Here is a 24853-nt window from a genome sequence, read left to right on the forward strand (position 1 = left end):
GTAAGGTTAGTTGAAATCCCATGATATTTATATGACAAGGACTTATAGTTATGGGAAACCATTACAAAAGTCCCCCAAACCCCTTGCATATTCCGGAAGATGCAAATGTGGTCTCTTTGGCAACAAAACCAATGCAGTTGAATTGACAATCCCTTAAACCCCTATAAACAAAATGTTCATAGAAATCAAACAATATCTTAATTTAGACCATTCAGAAGCTTCTATGTGGTCACTATGGCAGCCAGATCCATACAATTGAATTTGCAGTCCCCTAATGCCCCTGTAAACAAATTTTCATTGAAATTGGACAATATTAAAATATCTATGGCAATGAAACCAATTCAGTAATACATTGTACCCCTATAAACCAATTTTCATTGTCAATATGTAATTTTTGTCCAATCAGAAACCAGTAAATGGCAGCCATTTTCTTAAAATGTAAAAAGCTGAGGTTGCAAAAGTGAACACTGTTTCATGGTGAAACTATATACTAAATTTCATCAAAATCGGAAAATATATCAATCTCGACCAATCAGAAATTATCTCTATGGTGGCCATTTTGTTTTTAATTTCAACTCTGTTTATACAAAATTAAAATTCATCTTGTAACCATCCATCCCACAAAGTTTTATTGGATTCCATTCAATAGTAAAAGAGTTATAGCAAATTAGTTTTTTAAGCCAATCAGAGGCCGTGGTGGCCGGATCGGAAACCTGATATAGATTACGCACAACTACAATGTGCAAGGATTATTGCCAGCAAGTTTTGTTGAAATCCACTTATTAGTTTAGGAGGAGTAGCCAGCAGATTGTTGTGTCTATGGACGGACAATGGATGGATGGACAACATTATTCCAGTTTACAAACCCCCCCCCCCCCCAAATATAAGCAAGTGCCATGAGGAGGATGGCAATTATCAGACTTTTATTTTATTAGGATAGTAGATGAAATGTGTTTTATCAATTAGGTAGCATTTCAATGCACTGATATCTTATAGGCAATATAGCATTTTCAGGAAGTTGTGCTGTTGTTGTGAAGGAATAAAGAATATGATATTATACAAGTATGTATAATATTCTGACAATGGCAATTAGTGTAGCCAGGGACGTACATAGATGTACGTCCCTGGTGTAGCCTACAATTAATTTGTATTGGACTGCACAAAACGTCTGTTATCGGGCTTGACCAATTGTAGACTAGAGCACTGACTGTGGACACGCACTGTCGCACAACTCCTTCAGGACAAGTTAACGTAGACTCCAAGTTCACACGTGTATTCTCATGGAAACCAGCTTGTCTCCTACGACTACAACACTAATTACAATATCTTCACAGGACACACACATGAATTAGTTGATATGTTTATTGTACTCAAATAAAAGGATTAAACATTGTCTTATACATGTATTTCGACTTTAGATCAATAATAATACGTTTAAAAAGCATTTTGTTAACTTCCCTGTACAGAGATTGACAAAGATACAAAGAGTGAGCTCATAGGTGAATTGGGAGTTCTTGTTTCTGATAGCCTGTACCGAATTTGCTGTAATTAGCACCCAGGCACTTAAAAAAATGGTTAGAGCTAGAGGGGGCAATAATTAAGGTAACTAAATCTATGTTTTGAACAAAAAGTGTAAAAAAATTCTAAGAAAATAGTTTGATGCATTGTGACCAGATATTTAAGATTTAGCAGGAGTCTAGTTTTGATCAACAAACTTCATTCTCTACATATAAAATGTAGGTGATATTGACTTATTTTGAAGTTGTTTCATGATTAGGATGGCCATTTATATAATTTCAATTTCTCTAGCAGAAAGGTGCGGGGCACTTATAGGGGAGGGGCACTAATTAAAGCGATTACGGTACATTGTTATGTATTACATAAGATCAATTGTAAGAATAATAGCATTCAGTTGAAAATTGTGTAAAACCTGTAAAGAGTTGAGAGTAATTGTCACAAAATTACTGACAGTGAAAAAATCACAGGTAAGTTGAAATGTCATGTTCTCTATTTTGATTTATACAACCAGAGTAGCATTTAGTTTATTTTCATGTATAATTCGGAAATCTTATTGTAAATCTTAAATTTGGGTAGCATACATCCTTAATCAACCAATTTATGAGCTCAATATCCTGGACGGAAATTATCAACCAACACATAGCACAATTATCATGTTGTTATATCACAGTATATACAGTCCTGGTAGGCCTCCGGTCAGCTCCTATCGGCAGTTAGTTTGAACACGTCATATTGTTATAATGTTTATAATTTATTACGCCTTAAATGGATTATTCAATCAAGGTTTATACACTCAATATGAATAAAATTTGGGAGACAGATAAATGTTAGGGCGACATTAATATATATATTTTCTTAGATAAAATAAAACTTTTGCAAAATACTTTATCAATGATAAGTAAATATAAATTCTTGTATATGAAAAATAATGAAATAAAGTGTCATTCTTACATTTTTTGAAAACAAAAACTAGTATGTTATGTGAACAACTTTTCTGAATAAATTACAAAAAAGAAAAAATCTAATTCTATAATTATACAATGTACTACAAACTAAGGAGTTAGTAGAAACCCTGAAACTAGATAATTCATTGCATTGTACATAAATAACAGTACAAAATAAATACAAAACATAAAAAATACAGTACCTTTAACAAGAGGCCCAGTGGGCCTGTATCTCTCACCTGATTCTAATGCAACTTTGAAGTTATGTTGGTAGTTTATGTTGATGCCTAGCAGATTACCACTTTGTTCAATACTGGTAGGGAAAGTTTGTTCATTATGTAAATTTGTAGCCCTTTATTCCAGCATACCTTTGGCCCAATACCAGGTCTCTGGGCCTCTTGGTTATTGAGAAGAAGTTGTTTAAAGATATCAATCTTTTATATTTGACCCCTGTGACCATAAATGTAGGTAGAAGTCATTAACTTGGACAAACTTGGTAGCCCTTTGTCCTGGCATAATATCAGGTCTCTGGGTTTCTTGGTTATTGAGAAGAAGCATCATTTAAAGATTTAAGCATATTTTACCCTTGTCATCTTGAATGAAGGTCAAGGTCATTTATTTGAACAAACTTGGTAGCCCTTCAACCCAGAATGATACAGTCCCAATATCAGGTCTCTGGGCACTTCTTTGTTATTAAGAAAAAATAAATTGTTACAATGAAAAGTTGATACTGGCCAGCCAGATGACAGACACCATAACTCACTTTCCCTTTGAGTAGGGGAACTAAATACCTTAAATAAGAAACCCAGGAAAAAGATAACAGATTTTAGAGTTAAAAGTACCATAGTACATCCATTAACCTTTTTGTATTAAGTTTCTGTTATTGCATTTCCTGTAAATCTAGATTGTGAGCGTCAAGTAAGAAGATACAAAAAAAAAATAGATTGATCAGCATTTCCTCTGATAAGTATTGTAGTTCAGTTTCGATTCTAAATAAATTAAATATGAGGATTTGAATTTGAAATAAACTGTTATCATAACTAAATGTATAAAAATATTAACAAATTTACCATAATAAGCACCCCTCTTCAAAAATCACTTGGTTGTTTTGGGGAAATATTGTACTGTAATTTCCCTAATCCACCCACAAAACAAAACATACAACCCAAAAACTTTTATCTTTAAGGATCATATTAACTTTAAGCAAGTAGTAAGTACACTGTACATATACTGCAAGTTTTATCAAGATATGCACTTACTTGACCTTGAGGTCAAGGTCATAGTGATCCTATGACAGTGTAATGCCCTTTGTCAGTGAGTTATTAAGGTATACAGCAATTTTCAATTTTCATTGAGATGTTATTAAAGGTTAAAAAGTTAACGCAGGGACAAGAATTATTGGAAAATTCGCACTTATTTGACCTTTGATCTCGAGGTCAATGTTATAGTGACCCACAGTAGTGCAATAGACATCCTCTTTAGAGGATGCTAGTATGCTACAAGTTTCATCAACATATCTTCAAAAGCAAGAAAAGTTTAACCAGGACAAGAAATTGGTGAGAAATTTGCATTTGTTTGACCTTGAGGTCAAGGTCACAGTGAAGTTACTGCATTGCACTTAAATCAGGTTTCATTGATTCGTGTATGCTCTAAGTTTCATAAAAATATCTTCAACAATTTAGTAGTTATGGTACAGACAAGAAATTATTGGAACATATACCCTTATTCGACCTTTGATGTTGAGGGTCAAGGTCACGCTGATCTAACAGCAATGCAATGCATATTGTCTTTAGCATTTGAAACTATGCTGCAAGTTTCATTATCATATCTTCAATGGTTAAGAAGGAATTGCCTGGACAAGAAATTTTGTAAAATTTGTACTAATTTGACCTTTGACCCTGTGTCCAGTACTACTAAATACAAAATGTAGCACTTGATTCGAAGGAGAGATATAACTATGTACTCATACATTAATGAATTTGGTAATTAGCATATAAAATCTGATACTGGTCGACATTAGGCTTCTTCAGTCCACCATTTTTCAAAACAATCCAGTTTGTGCATGCCTGCATGACATATTTTCACAGCATCAGAGATTTCCCTACAATCAGTTGGTAGTTTCCTGGTTTTAATTACAATCATGAACAACAGTATTGATTCTCATAATATCATCCTTAGGGTATATTTCTTTCAATAAATTTTTGTAATTTTGTCATTATTCATATACATGTGTATTACAAAAACATAGAAGCTTTCAATATGATAATATTCAATAGTACAATATTCATTAGCCGTTTTGATAACAATGTTCATATTATGCGATGTACATACAATTACTTTACATATCATAGGTCCATCATTATACGTGGCTCCTTACCCATGATTCAAGTCATCATACAGAGACAAACGTTCTGCCTCATCTTCCTCATAATGTGTAACAGATCTAATTTCCTTCAAAACTCTCTTTTCTGGACTTTGAAATATATTTTATATATTGTTATTTAATTCCAGTTTGATGTGCTTGCTACGTAACAAATTGATCTTCAAATATTTTATAGTCCATTGAAAGAATTTTTTTCCCGTGGAATGTGTGATTTCTGGTCGAAACTGTTATCAGTACTGTCCTGCCTCTGTGTCACAAACACTGAGAAAGTTTTCCCCACCGACGTCCATATTGTCCAGATTTACGGAGCTTTTTTTGCGTTCAATGTATTCCTCCATATTCTTGATCAAACGCTGAGGATTTTTCTTAGCATTTGACTCGAGAGCTGAAAGATAATCAATTTTATGATTGAATAAAAGATATCAAAAAATACATTCTTAGCAACTTAATGGTTATATCTATCAATAAACATTGATTCAAAATTACATGCAAAGGCTACATTTATAATTCAACAATTTAATATCACATATAATCAAGTGCCACAACTCTGTATCTATGGGGCATGGCATTACATTCTCATAAAGTGCATGAGTCTTAACTTCCTGACCACTATGTCGAAATGCCATAAATATAAACAAATGGATAGATGAAGTTACCCTCACTTTTCCATATACTATACAAACAATAAACTCCAATCAACTGGTATTATTTTTGTATAAGAAGGTTATCATAGACATGTACCAAGCTCAGAGGTTTACAATGGAACTGACTGGTTACTACTTTCAATACACCTTTTCATGACAATTAATGAACTAATCAATTATCAGGTGAAAATTGGCATCAAATAAAGTAGCCAGAGTTTCCTCTGGCCCTGACACCATGTCTGGTGTTACCGTGTAGGACATGGTGTCAGGGCCAGAGGAAACTCGGGCTACAAATAAAGTTGCCGATCTGTTTGCTTTGTCTGTAGAGGTCACCAATTAACCTTATCTAACATACAAATGGACACCAAGCCTAAGGTGCAATGACAGCTAAAACATTTATATAACTCTACAATTGGTAACGAGAGTCTATAATTGAAAGATAACTGAAACAGCTGTTAATTTATCACTTGTCTTTCAGGTCATTATTTTACTCTTGATTAACAGATGGCATTTAAGTCAGGATGTGGACATCTTGTCAGATGATCTGAAAGATTAAGGACAGGATGTTGACCATCGTGTCATGTGATCTGTAACATTTAGGACAGGATGTTGACCATTGTGTCTGGTGATCTGAAACATTTAGGACAGGATGTTGACCATCGTGTCAGGTGATCTGTAATGTTTAGGACAGGATGTTGACCATCGAGTCAGGTGATCTGTAATGTTTAGGACAGGATGTTGACCATCGAGTCAGGTGATCTGTAATGTTTAGGACAGGGTGTTGACCATCGAGTCAGGTGATCTGTAATGTTTAGGACAGGATGTTGACCATCGTGTAAGGTGATCGGTAATGTTTAGGACAGGATGTTGACCATCGTGTCAGGTGATCTGTAATGTTTAGGACAGGATGTTGACCATCGATTCACATGATCTGTAATGTTTAGGACAGGATGTGGACCATCGAGTCAGGTGATCTGTAATGTTTAGGACAGGATGTTGACCATCGTGTCAGATGATCTTAAACATTTAGGACAGGATGTTGACCATCGTGTCAGGTGCTCTGTAATGTTTAGGACAGGATGTTGACCATCGTGTCAGATGATCTTAAACATTTATGACAGAATGTTGACCATCATGTCAGATGATCTTAAACATTTAGGACAGGATATTGACCATCGTCTCAGGTGATCTGTAATTTTTTAGGACAGGATGTTGACCATTGTGTCAGGTGATCTGTAATGTTTAGGACAGGATGTTGACCATTGTGTCAGGTGATCTGTAATGTTTAGGACAGGATGTTGACCATCGAGTCAGGTGATCTGTAATGTTTAGGACAGGATGTTGACCATTGTGTCTGGTGATCTGTAATGTTTATGACAGGATGTTGACCATTGTGTCAGGTGATCTGTAATGTTTAGGACAGGATGTTGACCATCGAGTCAGGTGATCTGTAATGTTTAGGACAGAATGTTGACCATCGAGTCAGGTGATCTGTAATGTTTAGGACAGAATGTTGACCATCGAGTCAGGTGATCTGTAATGTTTAGGACAGAATGTTGACCATTGTGTCAGGTGATCTGTAATGTTTAGGACAGAATGTTGACCATCGAGTCAGGTGATCTGTAATGTCTAGGACAGGATGTTGACCATCGTGTCAGGAGATCTCACACCAACCTTTGATAACATTTCCTGAGTCTGTGATGGTCTTTCCCTTAGATTTCCAGGTCTGGTACAAATCCAGGTACAGGGCAGCATAGAAGTCATTCACCACTCCTAACACATCCTCCCTTTTATTACATTCCCTGGAGGGAAACCAAAGATATTTCTAGTACATAGCAACAACACTATAAAGATAATAAGCCCAAGCCAACAAATAAGCTCTCTTCCTCATTTTTGCAGAATCCTCAATTTTACAAAAGTTAGCTAAAATGGATAACAATTGAGCCCTCCCCAAAACGTATCTTAAATTTAAAGTGGGTAAATAATAATAAATATCATCCTGATAAAATCCTATTGGATGTTGGGTGTTGTTGTTTACATACATTTGGATTTAGTTCACACTGCGATTGGGAAACAGGATAAGAGAAAAATAATCATTCACCCCTTTTTAGGATGAGATAGGGGAATCTCAACCTGAGGGGGGAGATTGTTAAATTCCCAAACACGAGGCTTGCCTTGTTGGATTGTTATGTCACCATGGATTTGACGTCACGGATTGCGGGAATGTCCCTTGTTATTATATTTGGGTACAAACTCGAGTTATTGGGTGGTTATATCACTCTGTAGCACGTATTCGGGGTTGATATAATATTTGAGCAAAGTGAGAATGTTTAAAATTGGCCCTCAGGAAAGGGAAAAAATCACAGTCTAATAATAACAGTGTTAGTTTCGCGTTAATTTCACCTAATAACGCGAAAGTTTCACAATTTAACCCGTAAGTTTCGCGATAAAAACGCGTTAGTTTCGCGTAATAACGCAAACAAATATTATTTTCTTCAACGAAAATGGTCCCAACCGGCTTTCATATATTCATAATGTATATACATTTTGTATATAAATTTAAAAAATAGTAAAATTAAAATTTCTAATATTTTCTTCTGCTGTGAATTTTGATAAGAGTTTCATCTTTCGAGTAAGATTGTACCTGTTAAGACAGTCTTCTCTAAGTGCCTGTATCACTATCCTCGACATGTTGATTCCCATCACACAAAAAGGGAAATTCTGGGGGAAAAGACATACAAAAAATATACAAAAATAGAGAATTAATCAATAGTTCTAATGGAAATGTTTACAATAAGTTGTTGTAAATTTATAAAAATGAACAAGTCAGAATGATTTTTTCAGCCACGTAAACAATTATCATATAAAAGTAAAATCTTTGTTAGGTTTCAGAAATCTTGTGTCAAAATAAAATAAAATTCTAAAATCTGATTGATACCATTACCATTTAAAAGTGTCATTCACAAAAATTTGACAATGTTTGTAAAACAAAATAATATCCACAATCACTCTAACTGAAATGGACCTAAACATGAAGCAGAATTAAGAGAACAAAAAATTAAAAAAAAAAAATTTTGGAACTAATACTGATTTATCTTCCCTCCAAATAAACTTTTTGGAAATTTTGTCAAAATAATTTTTTTTTTTTTTTTTTTTTTATTAAAAACATCATAGAAATTGTATTGATATTGAAAAGTCACAGAAATTCAAAAAATATTTTAAAGCAAAAATCACAACTTTAACTATGTATTAGAATAGAATAGATCTTTCATTTCCTGGTATTACAAGAAAATGTGAAATGAATTACATGTATCTTAGAATGCAATTATCTAACCAAAATTTGAAATTCAATACATTTTAAGACAAACATACACAAATCTATATAAATCTTACTTGGGTAGGATGGAGAGAGAGTTTATAAATGTCCTGTGCTAAAGATTGTCGTTTAGGATTTCTTAATAAATGTACAAGATTCAGTAATCCTAGAATACCCGTCCCTCTCAGGTCAGTTGATGGGTCGTTACCTAAAATATAAAGTACAGATACAGTAACACAAGTTACAGTTGGTATCGCTCTCACTGAACTCCAATAGAGGTGGGCTTATTAACAGACGTGGGTTTATATAATACCTGGATAAATAGGACATAAAATGACACATAGTAAGGGCCATCACTCTGTATATTGTGTGGCATTAGTCTTTATTGTAGTGTGAAATTCCAAGAGGTATTCACTGTACTCAAAAATGGGCAACTGAAGGTGGCCAGGTAAGAGAAACATGGATAGAATGATTGTCTGACAAAGTGATGGACAAAGTGAAACCAAACTGTTTGTCTGATTGGGTGATGGATAAAGTGATAGATTAAAAATCTAGACTGAATGTCTGATGGAGTGATTGAAAACTGATACACAGATTGATGGATGATTGAGAGAGTGATGGACAAAGTGACACATGGACAGATTGAGAGAGTGATGGACAAAGTGACACATGGACAGATTGAGAGAGTGATGGACAAAGTGACACATGGACAGATTGAGAGAGTGATGGACAAAGTGACACATGGACAGATTGAGAGAGTGATGGACAAAGTGACACATGGACAGACTGTGTGAGTGATAGACAAGGACATACTGAGAGTGATGGACAAAGTGACAAATGGACAGACAGAGAGATGGACAAAGTGACACATGGACAGACTGAGAGAGTGATGGACAAAGTGACACATGGACAAATTGAGAGAGTGGTGGACAAAGTGACACATGGACAGACTGAGAGAGTAATGGACAAAGTGACACATGGACAGACAGAGATAGTTATGGACAGTGTGACACATGGACAGACAGAGAGTGATGGACAAGGTGACACATGGACAGACAGAGAGTGATGGACAAGGTGACACATGGACAGACTCAGAGAATTATGGACAAAGTGACACAAGGTAGATTGAGAGAGTGATGGACAAAGTGACACATAGACAGACTCAGAGAATTATGGACAAAGTGACACATGGACAGACAGAGATAGTTATGGACAGTGTGACACATGGACAGACAGAGAGTGATGGACAAGGTGACACATGGACAGACAGAGAGTGATGGACAAGGTGACACATGGACAGACTCAGAGAATTATGGACAAAGTGACACAAGGTAGATTGAGAGAGTGATGGACAAAGTGACACAGACAGACTGAGAGAGTTATGGACAAAGTGACACATAGTATATTGAGAGAGTGATGGACAAAGTAACACATGGACAGACTGAGAGAGAGAGAGATGGACAAAGAGACACATATGTATGGATGAAGAGAGTGATGGACAGTGACACACAGACAGCCTGATTAACTGTCAGAGTGAATAAATGGTAATCTCGCATCTGCCAGTGACAAGAAAAAATCCTATCACCATGAACTTCGTACAACTAGTAATACCGTTAACCAAATTTTGCTTTCAAAGTTCTGCCATCTACAAATTAATTCTTAATGTTAACAATCTTCATTACTACCAGTTTTGTTATTTCATGCATGAATTTACAAAAAATTCAGTTTTAATAATCCTGTGCCAAAACACAAATCACTGATGCTGCAAAGAGTTTTACTGACCTTGAAATCCTATTTCCTCCCAGTGGGATCCAAACCTACCACAGTCAAACCGCGAGCCAGTGAGACACCTATAGATGGTCTGAAGGGCACGGGTGTGTACAATGGTATTGTTGTCCAATGATGCTACAATGTAAACATAGTTAGAGTAAGTACTTACATCTAGTCTGTAGTTTGTATGTCATCATTCAATGAAAAATGTGATCATATTAAGCTTAACATGACATTGACAGATTTTTTTTAGATATTTTTAGCTGTCAAGCTGCAAATAACTGTCCCATGCATTGAAATTGATCAAAATTCCAGGTGCATGGTATAAAACATGACTTGTTATCAGTTGTAACAGTTTTAACTGTCAGCAGAAACAAACACCTGCCACATTTCCAATACATTTTTCTTCATAACAGAGACAGGAACACACCTAGTCCAGTTAGGTTAAAAGGTCAATTTTCCAAAGTAGAAAAAATTTGATTGCAATTTAATATGGGTGAAATTTCTTTTGAAATTGGCCAAGGTATGCCCTTCTTTCTTAATTAAAGTAATTATATAAGACCACACAATAGTTATATGAAATGAAACAGTTACTAACTTGCAGCTATGCAAAAAACAAATTCCTTTTCTTTAAGCAGATTTCTATGTAATTTTGGAGGTCCAAATAGAATGTGTTTCAGTGCTGAAAACCCACGTCTGTTGACACTCTGGCGGATATTTGCCTGAAAACCAAATAAATCTTATAGCTTTACACATTTTTTTCTTATGAAGGTCAAAGGTCACAGGTAAACTATAGATCAAAGGTTACAGGTAAAATAAAGGTCAAAGTATAATATAGATCAAAGGTTACAGGTAAAATAAAGGTCAAAGGTCACAGGTAAAATATTGATCAAAGGTTACAGGTAAAATAAAGGTCAAAGGTCACAGGTAAAATATGGATCAAAGGTTACAGGTAAAATAAATTTCAAATGTTACAGGTAAACCAAGGTCAAATGTTGGATAAAATAAAGGCAAAGGTCACATGTAAAATAAAGCTTATACAATGTAGTTTATATGTCAGTTAATGACATAAATAACCAACATGAATGTTGTATTTCACCTAAACCCAACTAAATCAGTCCATTTGGTTATGATAACCTATCACATGTATGACCATTAATACACAATACTGAACCTTAGTTGAACTGGTTTCATAAATCATCACCAGTACATACATTACCATAGCAACATGGTATGCAACACACACTGTGCCACCCCACCCCTCCCCTAGATGTACTGAAACAAATTACAGATCATATATGCATATGAAAGAGTAGGTACACAAATTTACTGTACTACTGCCCCAGAAACAATTTTTGCTTTACAAAGGTCAAATATAAAAATATAAGTCATAGTGACCTACTTATGGTTACTTGTGATGTACTCCTGGTATCTAACCAGTAATCACACACTAATCTTGGAAATAAAACGTGAAATAGTAAGTATATACCGGTATAAGAGATACACCTAAAACATGATTTTCTTGGCAGGAAGGGTTATGCATAGGGACACATCTCTAAAATGCAAGGGTATCAAAATCAGAATTTTCATTGCCAGGATAAATTGTTACAAATTGATTTATTTTTTTATAAATAATGTTCAGATCAAGTGGTCTACGTACCATAGCATTGGAGTAATCCATTGGCCTAAGGGTTTCCTCCAACTCCATATAAGGCATGAGTGGGGTCATCTTAGCCCCTCCAGGTCCTGTAAGTAAATCGTCTAATCTTACATCGTCATTTAAGGGGAAAAGGTTCAGCCCATGTCAAAGGCAGGAGAGATACATAAAAACAAATTGGGTTTATATTTAATTACACAATAAAGTATTGTAATACATATACAATTTTAAATGAGCTTTCAATTAATATGAGATTTTATGAAACAAGATTTTTTAGTTTTGTGAGCTTATCACTGAAAGGTATTCAAAACTTCATGTTAATTTACTTTTGAAGAAGTTCTGGTCAATTCTCAAAACCTAATAAAACTGTCTGTTTCACCAAAGTGTATAAAGTTTTCAGGCAATCAAATAATTAATTAAGTTGTTAGAGCCAGGACATCAAAAATCTATTTGCAGTAACAATGACCTCATTTATAACCCTAGGTGGTTTAAATGAAGTCAGTAGACTGATGATGTCATTTGGTTATTGATGTACAGACTCAATATGATCCCTAAATCCCTTCGCCAACTTGTCCATGGTATACTAAAACTCAGGCTACAGGATAAATTCAAACCAAATTCAAGGCCATGTTAGATTTTTCAAAGAACATTTCATACAAAACAAAAGACATTTTACACTAAATATAATCAGCATTGCTATATCTGATACTTCACACTTTTCATACATAATTTCAGCACATATTCACTAATTTTCTTAAGGTTTGATACAAAAAATACAGTGGGCATCTTTCTTTGAACTGTTACCTTTGGATTTAAGTGCACAAGGTTTTTAAAAAAGTCACTTTTCTAATTAGGATTGAAAGTATATGTACAATTTCCTAACACTGTCTCTTTTTACTAAAATAATGAAAAACTGAACAGCATATTCAAGGACTTTGAAGGTCACAGATCAAGTAAATTCAAGTCAATACTATAATAGCTGTTTTAGCTACATCCTTGGCTACACAAAGATCTGAAACCAGACTAATGATGACACAGTTTTATTTCACTTAATATTGATCTTTATAAAATTGACCATCCAAATTGTACACTGAACATGTTATATACGCTATAAAATAAACATACAATTTTCTGACGCTGATAAATTAAATGGATATTATATCCAAAATTTTGGCTTTAATTTTGTCTTGTTTAAAGTCCTATTTACAGGTAATTTAAGGATGGAAACATCCAAAGGTGTTGTGAATGTATATTGTTTACAAGCATAAACAAGCATAAATGGGTTAGACTTCAAAGAATCAAAAAGTGCTTGAAAATATAAAAAAAGAAATCATACCTTTAGTGAGATTGGGATCTGTGAAACCTGAAAAATGAAACCATTTATCACATGTGAAAAATTGTCATCACAGCCTCTGAATCCATTTGTTAGAAGAACTGCTATTTGATAGCAATATAACTTCTGGTTTAGAAAGTGCAAAATTTATTGTTTCTTTTGAAATACTTCAAAACAGACTTTACAACCCCTGGTTACCAATACCTATATTTGGCATTGGAAACAAGAGTATACCCTGCTCTCAGAAAACAATTATATCAGAGCATTTCCTGCCTGTGAATTTTGTATCTAGTAATATTAATAACGCATACAGTGGGACCTGACTATAACATCTTTGGACAGATTCAATGTGTTGGAAACGACAGTGTATCGATTAAGTTTCAGCAATGACAGTGGATCAATTATTGTCTAGTGGATATGGTGGGATGTTACAGTATATCATTAAAGACAGTGGTCGGTAAAGCCAGGTTTCACCGTATATGTAAAAATATGCTAATAGAGAGTATGGAAGAGGAAACGATAATGTATTAACATGTTACATACATGTATTGTTATGTTCTAGAAATTTTTTTTTAAGAAGGGCAATAACTCCGTAAATAAGGTCTTTCAGGCCCTGACTTTGGTACACTGCATATCATCTAAGGTAGACCAATATATACATCAAGTTTCATTTACCTACTTTAAATGAAAGCAAAGTTATGTTCCAGACATTATATTTTAATGAAGGGCAATAACTCTGTAAATAAGGTCTTGTGGGCCCTGATTTTGGTCCACTGCATATCATATTAGGAAGACTAATATATATATGCCAAGTTTCATTAACCTTGTTTAAATGCAAGCAAATTTATGCTCCAGACACAAAATTTTAACAAAGGGCAATAACTCCTGAATTACTCCTGAAAGTTTGCATGTTATAGCAAACCATGATTGATCATAGAAAATCATAATCAATTAGTCTTAGTCAGAAGCAATAGGACTAATCATTAATCAAATATGATTTATCGTAATAACGCTACAAGCAATGTACATTGATAACTTAACCCTTGAATGTGGAAGATATGACAGGGAAAAATCAGTAATTCTCTGAAAAATTGAATGTGAGGTTTTGATATTTGCACCAAAAATTTACAAGTACATGTGTACTTAGTATGTCATGCTGGTAATACCTATAAATACATTAAAATCAGAACGATATAGTTATAGTGCATAAAAGTGTCCAAAAAACCCCCAAAAAAACAAACAAAAAACATACAAAAAAATGTTATGGATATACCCACCTTAAATATACTGTATTTGACCTAATTAGCATATTCATACTTGTCATTAGGAAAGTGCTCACATTTTTTTCAGGGTTGAGTGTGCTAATTTGAAACATTTAAAAGTTTCCTTTCCTCACTTACCTTTTACTATAATCTTCAGTCTTTTAACAAAAGATTGTTTTCTCTACATAAAGATGTGCAATTTGAAAAAAAAGATTACTTTTTCCACCCAGATTTCACAAGAAAAACATTAAACCTTGTATTTTTGTAAGTGCACAGTGTGCTTATTATTGTCAATTATGGTAAAACTTGTCATGTCATTCCCTATTAGACTCAAAGAAGCCTTCTCCCTAAATCAGAAAGAAAGGGGAAGTTGGTGGGAGTCTGGAGTGATCAATAATAACAGAAAATAAGTCAAAAATAGATGAAAAAAAAAACAAAAAAAAATAAACGGTCAACAATGACGATTTTGAAACGGCAATTTATCAGAAATTTCTAGAAGTGTTTGTAAATCTTCGGCTCTGTAGATTTTTGTAATGTCACTGAACCAAGAATTGATCTTGTATTTTACAGATTTACACTTGTATATTCATTGGTCATTTACAAGCGATTAAGGAGATTTAAATAAATTAACAGCCGTTAAATACTTTGCTGTGTTCAGTATAAAAAAAACAGTGATAACAAAGCCTAGGATGTGTAATAAATGTACTTGAGATCTACAAAAGGGCAATTCTATGCTAAATTTAGAAAACTGGTTATAATCGAAAATCAATCAATTTCCAGTTTCCTATTATAGATTCTGAAAGAGAACCGATTTCAAGTCTTACCTCTGAACATCCCCCCTGTTTATACAGATATTTATAATTTCTCTAGGAAATGAGGAAACTTGTGTTTACAAATTTTCATATGTATACACATAAATGTTTTTGTTTTGATGTTCACTCTTATGTTTTTTTCATAATGCAAGTTTCATAACCCACTTACAGTTTAAACAAAGGTAGACTGGCCCCCTGTCTCAATAATATTACAATTATAGATAAAAATGAGCTTGATGATTTTGGTCCCAAGGATATGTCTAATCCCAAGTTTCAAACTAGGGGAGATAATCTAGTATTAGAATTAAGATTGGTTCTGGTGGCCAGTCTAAAACAAAGGATGAGACAATAGTTGGGGCATCAATAGTCTCCTTAGAGGGATGCCCAAATGCAATCTAATTAAAATCAGATGTTCACTATCCACTCCGTAAACTGAGTATGAACATGTTCATATGGAGTTTACGGAGTGGATAGTGAACATCTGATTTTAATTAGATTGGCCAAAATGGGTTTTACAAATGTACAACAGATACACATTAAACATTTCTTATTGAAGAGGTCCAAAGCCCTAAATAGCTTAACTGGATATTGAATCCATCTTGGTTTGGTTTATTTTATTTAATGTCCTATTAACAGCCAGGCCGGGTCATTTAAGGACGTGCCAGGTTTTGGAGGTGGAGGAAGGCCGGAGTACCCAGAGAAAAACCACCGGCCTACGGTCAGTACCTGGCAACTGCCCCATGTTGGTATCAAACTCGCAACCCAGAGGTGGAGGGCTAGTGATAAAGTGTCACAGTATTCTCAGTTAAAGTAATATTGGAGATATTAGTTTCCATGAGCAATGTGAGTGGTATATCACAACCAGTGTAGGATTTAAGTGTGGTATTTCAGTGACTATACTGTTTCACCATTATCAGAAAAATTACTGGTAAAGTTAATATGGCTACTCTGAGGAGAAGTTGATTCTTAGTAACTTTTTAGAGATAAAACATATTATATGGTAAGGTATCATACATCCTTAAAAATAAACAGTGTAATTAATTTTAAAAATAAAATCACCAAAAACTCTAAAATCATCAACATCAGGCTCATCATTCCTTCAAACTCATCATCAATTCTATAAAATCAGATTAAATTTATTAATGTGCAAAAAGCCTGAGGAAATTTTATCATCTGTCCTTCTTTTATAGTATAAAATAGTATAAATTACCTGCTTCAATGGTTTGAACATTGTCCCATTCATTCTGAGCGTGAGAACGGGCCAATAGACCTTTCTGATGTGCAGGATCTGTTTCATTATGCTGTAAAATAAAACAATTCAACTGTATATCAGAAGTTAACAAGAACAATGGGTATTTCTAAATAAGTAAATGTCCCCTTCCCCAGCCCTTGCTAAAAAATGGGAAAAGTGACCTTGACCTTGACCCCAAAACCCTGAAACTCAAACTTGTTTGAGATATTATGGTCCCTTATCATTGTGTGAAGTTTGAAAAAAATCCCTCAAGGAATAAAACCACTGGAGCGCTGACAAACCTTATCTCTACTTTAATACGTACATGACAGATGGAGAGGAAATCTACAGTCCGCTGTATGTACCAAGTATCCCTTTGTGGTCTCTGTGTATGTACCAAGTATCCCTATGTGGTCTCTGTATATGTACCAAGTATCCCCATGTGGTCTCTGTGTATGAACCAAGTATCCCTATGTGGTCTGTGTGTATGTACCAAGTATCCCTTTGTGGTCTCTGTGTATGTACCAAGTATCCCCATGTGGTATCTGTGTATGTACCAAGTATCTCTTTGTGGTCTGTGTGTATGTACCAAGTATCCCTATGTGGTCTGTATGTACCAAGTATCCCTCTATGATTTCTGTATATGTACCAAATATCCCTATGTGGTCTCTGTGTATGTACCAAGTATTCCTATGTGGTCTCTGTATATGTACCAAGTTCCCCCATGTGGTCTCTGTATATGTACCAAGTATCCCTTTGTGGTCTCTGTATATGTACCAAGTATCCCCATGTGGTATCTGTGTATGTACTAAGTATCCCTATGTGGTCTCTGTATATGTACCAAATATCCCTATGTGGTCTGTGTATATGTACCAAGTATCCCTATGTGGTCTCTGTGTGTATGTACCAAGTATCCCTATATGGTCTGTGTGTATGTACCAAGTATCCCTATGTGGTCTCTGTATATGTACCAAATATCCCTATGTGGTCTCTGTATATGTACCAAGTATCCCCATGTGGTCTCTGTATGTATGTACCAAGTATCCCTATGTGGTCTGTGTGTATGTACCAAGTATCCCTATGTGGTCTGTGTTTATGTACCAAGTATCCCCATGTGGTCTCTGTGTATGTACCAAGTATCCCCATGTGGTCTCTGTGTATGTACCAAGTATCCCTATGTGGTCTCTGTGTATGTACCAAGTATCCCTTTGTGGTCTGTGTGTATGTACCAAATATCCCTATGTGGTCTCTGTGTATGTACCAAGTATCCCTATGTGGTCTCTGTATATGTACCAAGTATCCCTATGTGGTCTGTGTATATGTACCAAGTATCCCTATGTGGTCTCTGTATATGTACCAAGTATCCCTATGTGGTCTGTGTATATGTACCAAGTATCCCTATGTGGTCTGTATATATGTACCAAGTATCCTTATGTGGTCTCTGTGTATGTACCAAGTATCCCCATGTGGTCTGTGTGTATGTACCAAGTATCCCCATGTGGTCTCTGTGTATGTACCAAGTATCCCTATGTGGTCTGTATATGTGTACCAAGTATCCCTATGTGGTCTGTGTGTATGTACCAAGTATCCCTATGTGGTCTCTGTGTATGTACCAAGTATCCCTATATGGTCTATGTATATGTACCAAGTATCCCTATGTGGTATCTGTGTATGTACCAAGTATCCCCATGTGGTCTCTGTATATGTACCAAGTATCCCCATGTGGTCTCTGTGTATGTACCAAGTATCCCTATGTGGTCTGTGTATATGTACCAAGTATCCCTATGTGGTCTCTGTGAATGTACCAAGTATCCCTATGTGGTCTGTGTGTATGTACCAAGTATCCCTATGTGGTCTGTGTGTATGTACCAAGTATCCCTATGTGGTCTGTGTGTATGTACCAAGTATCCCTATGTGGTCTCTGTGTATGTACCAAGTATCCCTATGTGGTCTCTGTATATGTACCAAGTATCCCTATGTGGTCTCTGTGTATGTACCAAGTATCCCTTTGTGGTCTCTGTGTATGTACCAAGTATCCCCATGTGGTATCTGTGTATGTACCAAGTATCCCTATGTGGTCTGTGTGTATGTACCAAGTATGTACCAAGTATCCCTTTGTGGTCTGTGTATATGTACCAAGTATTCCTATGTGGTCTGTGTGTATGTACCAAGTATCCCTATGTGGTCTCTGTGTGTGTACCAAGTATCCCTATGTGGTCTCTGTATATATATGTATGTACCAAGTATCCCTTTGTGGTCTCTGTATGTACCAAGTATCCCTTTGTGGTCTGAGTGTATGTACCAAGTATCCCCATGTGGTCTGTGTGTATGTACCAAGTATCACTATGTGGTCTCTGTGTATGTACCAAGTATCCCCATGTGGTATCTGTGTATGTACCAAGTATCCCTATGTGGTCTCTGTGTATGTACCAAGTATCCCTTTGTGGTCTGTGTGTATGTACCAAATATCCATATGTGGTCTGTGTGTATGTACCAAATATCCCTATGTGGTCTGTGTGTGTATGTACCAAGTATCCCTATGTGGTCTGTGTGTATGTACCAAGTATCCCTATGTGGTCTCTGTGTATGTACCAAGTATCCCTATGTGGTCTGTGTGTATGTACCAAGTATCCCTATGTGGTCTCTGTATATGTACCAAGTATCCCTATGTGGTCTGTGTATATGTACCAAGTATCCCTATGTGGTCTCTGTATGTATGTACCAAGTATCCCTATGTGGTCTGTGTGTATGTACCAAGTATCCCTATGTGGTCTGTGTATATGTACAAAGTATCCCCATGTGGTCTGTGTGTATGTACCAAGTATCCCTATGTGGTCTGTGTGTATGTACCAAGTATCCCCATGTGGTATCTGTATATGTACCAAGTATCTCTATGTGGTCTGTGTGTATGTACCAAGTATCCCTATGTGGTCTCTGTGTATGTACCAAGTATCCCTATGTGGTCTGTGTATGTACCAAGTATCCCTATGTGGTCTGTGTGTATGTACCAAGTATCCCTATGTGGTCTGTATATGTATGTATGTACCAAGTATCCCTATGTGGTCTCTGTGTATGTACCAAGTATCCCCATGTGGTCTCTGTATATGTACCAAGTATTCCTATGTGGTCTCTGTGTATGTACCAAGTATCCCCATGTGGTCTGTGTGTATGTACCAAGTATCCCTATGTGGTCTGTATATGTATGTATGTACCAAGTATCCCCATGTGGTCTCTGTATATGTACCAAGTATCCCTTTGTGGTCTCTGTGTATGTACCAAATATCCCTATGTGGTCTGTGTATATACCAAGTATCCCTATGTGGTCTCTATATATGTACCATGTATCCCTATGTGGTCTGTGTGTGTATGTACCAAGTATCCCTTTGTGGTCTGTGTGTATGTACCAAGTATCCCTATGTGGTCTGTATATATATGTATGTACCAAGTATCCCTTTGTGGTCTCTGTGTATGTACCAAATATCCCTATGTGGTCTGTGTATGTACCAAGTATCCCTATGTGGTCTCTGTGTATATACCAAGTATCCCTATGTGGTCTGTGTGTATGTACCAAGTATTCCTATGTCTTTGAATGTAATCCTCATGTTGCCCCTGTATGTATATTTCTAACTATGAATTTACCCACATTCGGGCATCCATTCTTTTTAGAAATTTCAGAAGTCAAATCACTATTTCCCAGAAATGTGAAGAGTCAAAACATATGTCAAATAGACATGTCTATTCAATCTCCAGAGTCAATTTCCATTTTTGGGAGTCAAAAACATACTGTCAAGGGTTACTGGACACCCTGCTATATAATGTAGTTCCAGCTCCATCTATATATCTTTTTTTTTTACATTTGTTCATTTTTGGAATTTTTATGGTTAAAATGAAGAAAGCAATAAGAAAATTGCCATATACATAATGATGCACTGAGATTAAAAAGAAAGCCTGTGAAAAGTAGCATCTCTGTGGATATTTCTGCCTTTCAAAAACCAGAGGGATCTTGGCGCCCACCATTGAATGATCTTTATAAGTTCCGTGTCAGATTGATCTTCTCTCTATTTTCCCCTTCCTCTTTAGCTCTTACTAATCTGTGTAAATTGAGAAACATCCCTCCAGTACTTTTCAAACAACGCAATACCAGGGACCAAGGGAAACCTACATATGAAATTTGAGAAAGATCCCTTCAGTACTTTCTGGGAAATAGCGATAACAAACTTCAATTGTCAAAATCCAAGATGGCTATCTGTTGGCCATGTTGTTTTCCGACTGGTCCCGAAATGAAATATGCGTAACCAGGGACCGAGGGGAACCTACATATGAAATTTCAGAAAGATCCCTTCAGCACTTTCTGGGAAATAGCGATAACAAACTTCAATTGTCAAAATCCAAGATGGCTGCCTGTTTGCCATGTTGTTTTCCAACTGGTCCCAAAATGCAATATGCATAACTATGGACCGAGTGGGGAACCTACATATGAAATTTGAGAAAGATCCCTTCAGTTATTTCTGAGAAATAGCGATAACAAACTTCAATTGTCAAAATCCAAGATGGCTGCCTGTCTGCCATGTTGTTTTCCAACTGCTCCCAAAATGCAATATGCATAACTAGGGACCAAGGGGAACCTACATATGAAATTTGAGAAAGATCCCTTCAGTACTTTCTGAGAAATAGCGATAACAAACTTCAATTGTCAAAATCCAAGATGGCTGCCTGTCGGCCATGTTGTTTTATGATTGGTCTAAAAATGCAATATGCATAACTAGGCACCAAGGGACACCTACATATGAAATTTGAGAAAGATCCCTTCAGTACTTTCGGAGAAATAGCGATAGCAAGAATTGTTTACAGATGCAGGGATGGACGGACGACGGACCACGTACGGACGCAGGGCGATTTGAATAGCCCACCATCTGATGATGGTTGGCTAAAAATGTTCTCTTTCAAAAGTAAATATACATTTCTCACCTCCTCTTCCTTCTGATGGTTCTCACCAGATACCACAGAAACATTTTCATCCTCTGGAACTTTCGTTACCAGTGATATATTGGAGGTCAGTGAGGCCTGCTTAAAACTGACCGGGAAACTGCCAGAAGTAAAGCGTTCCTTGTTGCCTTCACCAGTCTCGGTCTGGACTTTGGATTCCTGACCTGGATCTGATGGGAGATTACTGACCGGTTGGTCAGTCCTTTTGGCTGTGACAGGCAGTGTCTGTTCTGTGGTAGGAGGTAAGGCAGGAGGAAGTGATACAGCTGGCGGAGGAGGTGCCGGAGCTTTGGATTTTTTATCGGGTGACAAAGATTTTTCTTTCACATCGGCTGATTGTTTGGTCGCAGGAGGTAAATCAAAATCAAATTCTGATCCAGATGAATCATCCTCATCCTGCTTTTTCATTAAGTCGACTAAAGAAATGTTTTCTGTCTCGTCTGGCTGTTTAAGGAAATAAAAAACAAAAATCAAACACATGCTTTTAATGTTAAAACATGTGTATATCAAAATTTGAATGAAAACACTGATATTAAATTTTTTTTCACAAAGAGTACTTAGTAATGTAACTAATAACTAATGTCAGAATAATGTGACTGGGTAGGGTGTCCAGCAGGGTGTCTTCGTCAGCATACTTATGTGAAGTAGCACTATGAAGTTGGCATCAGGAGACGAATACAACCATACTGCAGTGGCCCATAACACACATACATACAGTATTACACTGCATGCGGGGCCGCGGTGGCCGAGAGGTTAAGGTGTCCCGACACTTTATCACTAGCCCTCCACCTCTGGGTTGTGAGTTCGAAACCTAAGTGGGGCAGTTGCCAGATACTGACCGCAGGCCGGTGGTTTTTCTCCGGGTACTCCGGCTTTCCTCCACCTCCAAAAACCTGGCACGTCCTTAAGTGACCCTGGCTGTTAATAGGACATTAAACCAAAAACAAACACTGCATACATGCATCTAACACACAGGTGAAACAATCCTTAATTTACCGGAACTGTGGATAGGATGTTAAAACAATACTAAACCTAAACTTATTGGATAGATGTCATGAACTGAAAACGGACCACAGATAGAGGAATTTAAACAGATCATCATCTGGTGACCGTGGTGACCGTGAAGGTGGGCTAAAAACCAACAAAAAGATTCATTATATACCTAATACACAATTTAAAGGACCACTGTGGAGAATAAAAAAAACCATACTGTCACCATACAGTGTACATACATTAACTTACCTGTTTTTCGTTTATTTCAATACTATCAACAGAAATCATTTCGTTTTCTCGTATAACATCAAGTTTGTCAAGCTCTAACTTTGGAATATGTGTTTCTTTGGTTGAAACAGGCTCACATGTTGTGTTTTCTGACAACAAATGAACTGCTTCATCATTAGGTACAACATCCGGTCTAGACACAACATTACTTATATCATTATCTTGAGGTACTATGTCCAAGTTAGAGAATTCTTGCTCAAGTGGAGTTTCCTGTGCGTCAATTTTTATGAGATCTAGGTCTGAGGTTAACTGCAGTTCAATGCCATCCTCATTTGCCAGGTTTTCATCTGTAATGCAGTTCCCGTGCGATGAGTGTGAACTTCCATTATTAGAGGAAACATCCACTCCAATTTCTGCCATAGAACTTAATAGTTTATTTTCTCCCTCAGACAATATAGATTCATTTTCTTCCGAGTTTATAGGTAATGATTTATCAGGTTGACTTTCAATGTCAAAATCTGCTGAGTTGTCAATTTTTAGTTCAAATTCAAATTGTTGATCACCATGATCTTGTACCACAAGGCCTTCTATTATTGAGCCACCAATGGGATCCTCACTTTGCTACAAAATATTAAAACAAATCCAAAAATAAATAATCACATGACAATTAATGAGAATAAGGTTTTAATAAAGTATATTGTTTATAGCCTTTGACTCAATCCTTTACAAATGAACACGTCTTATATTGCAACACAGTGAAATTTACATTGCAACATATATAGTGAAATGCTTTCTTTCCTAAAAGTTCCTGGTAAAATGGTTAAGCCAATGTTCCCCATATCAGCAGCAAAAAAAACCCATATTATATTGACAGTTATTTTAATGAGTATGTCTGATTAGGCATAATTTAAAGTACCAGTAATCTGCGATTTATAAATTATATACATTGATTTACATGTATTTCACATATGAAATTTGAAATATTAAAAATCTAATAAAAAAACATGATCCTATAAACAAATCCATCTGATGGGACATTGAACCTTATCTAAAGCATAGTTGCCAACTTATTAGAAAAAGATGAATGACAAAGAAATTCCAATGATCTTTATTTATTTAATATAACATGTGGAAATACATTTATATGTTGTTATAATTACATCCAAAGGTTTCTGATACTTGTAGTTAGGAGTCAACTCTCCATATGCATAATATGTTGGAGGATTTACATCCAATATTTTGTTCCTACTTGTTCTGCATTAAGACATGTACATATATTACAGTTTATATACCATATACATGTTACTGTTTAGTATGTGATTATGCAAATTGTTACTTGAAACTAGTCCACCATATTTTGAAGGGGGGGGGGAAATCCTTTAAAAGCGTAATTTAAACGGTTTTTACTTTGTTAATGTTGTCATTAAGTTCATTACGCACCATGAAAATTCCCCCCCCCCCCCCCCCCCCAAAAAAAATATATATATTACATCCAACTAGATCTATCTTCACGCATAAATTATTATCTGGATAACATCAAGTGGCCGTTCCCAGATACAAATAGAATAAATAAAAATACAAAGGAAAGTTTAAAACTTCCAAAACATATGATAGCTAGTCACTTATTTGTATCTGCTAAATACTTTTTGACATATTAAATTAGAAAGCACGATTAGTTGAAGCAGATAACTGTTTTCATGTATTTTTATAGGCAAATAACTTACAGAGGCAGCCATTTTCAAACAAATCCTTAATGGTCAACGTCTTTTTTATGTT

General features: G+C 35.8%; 1 protein-coding gene across 1 annotated transcript; it reads right to left on the reverse strand.

Annotated features, from left to right (window-relative positions):
* Positions 1-3076: 3076 nt before the first annotated feature.
* Positions 3077-24822, reverse strand: LOC117339891. Its single transcript, XM_033901604.1, has 12 exons — positions 24802-24822; positions 23099-23698; positions 21839-22300; positions 16850-16940; positions 13569-13595; positions 12236-12321; positions 11174-11297; positions 10588-10710; positions 8883-9013; positions 8134-8210; positions 7164-7291; positions 3077-5230 (listed from the first exon to the last, which is right to left on the reverse strand). The coding sequence occupies exons 1-12, from the start codon at positions 24811-24813 to the stop codon at positions 5076-5078; spliced, it is 2016 nt and encodes a 671-aa protein (XP_033757495.1). The 5' UTR covers positions 24814-24822; the 3' UTR covers positions 3077-5075.
* Positions 24823-24853: the final 31 nt, after the last annotated feature.

This window comes from Pecten maximus, chromosome 12, assembly GCF_902652985.1.
Source record: "Pecten maximus chromosome 12, xPecMax1.1, whole genome shotgun sequence".
NCBI lineage: Eukaryota > Metazoa > Mollusca > Bivalvia > Pectinida > Pectinidae > Pecten > Pecten maximus.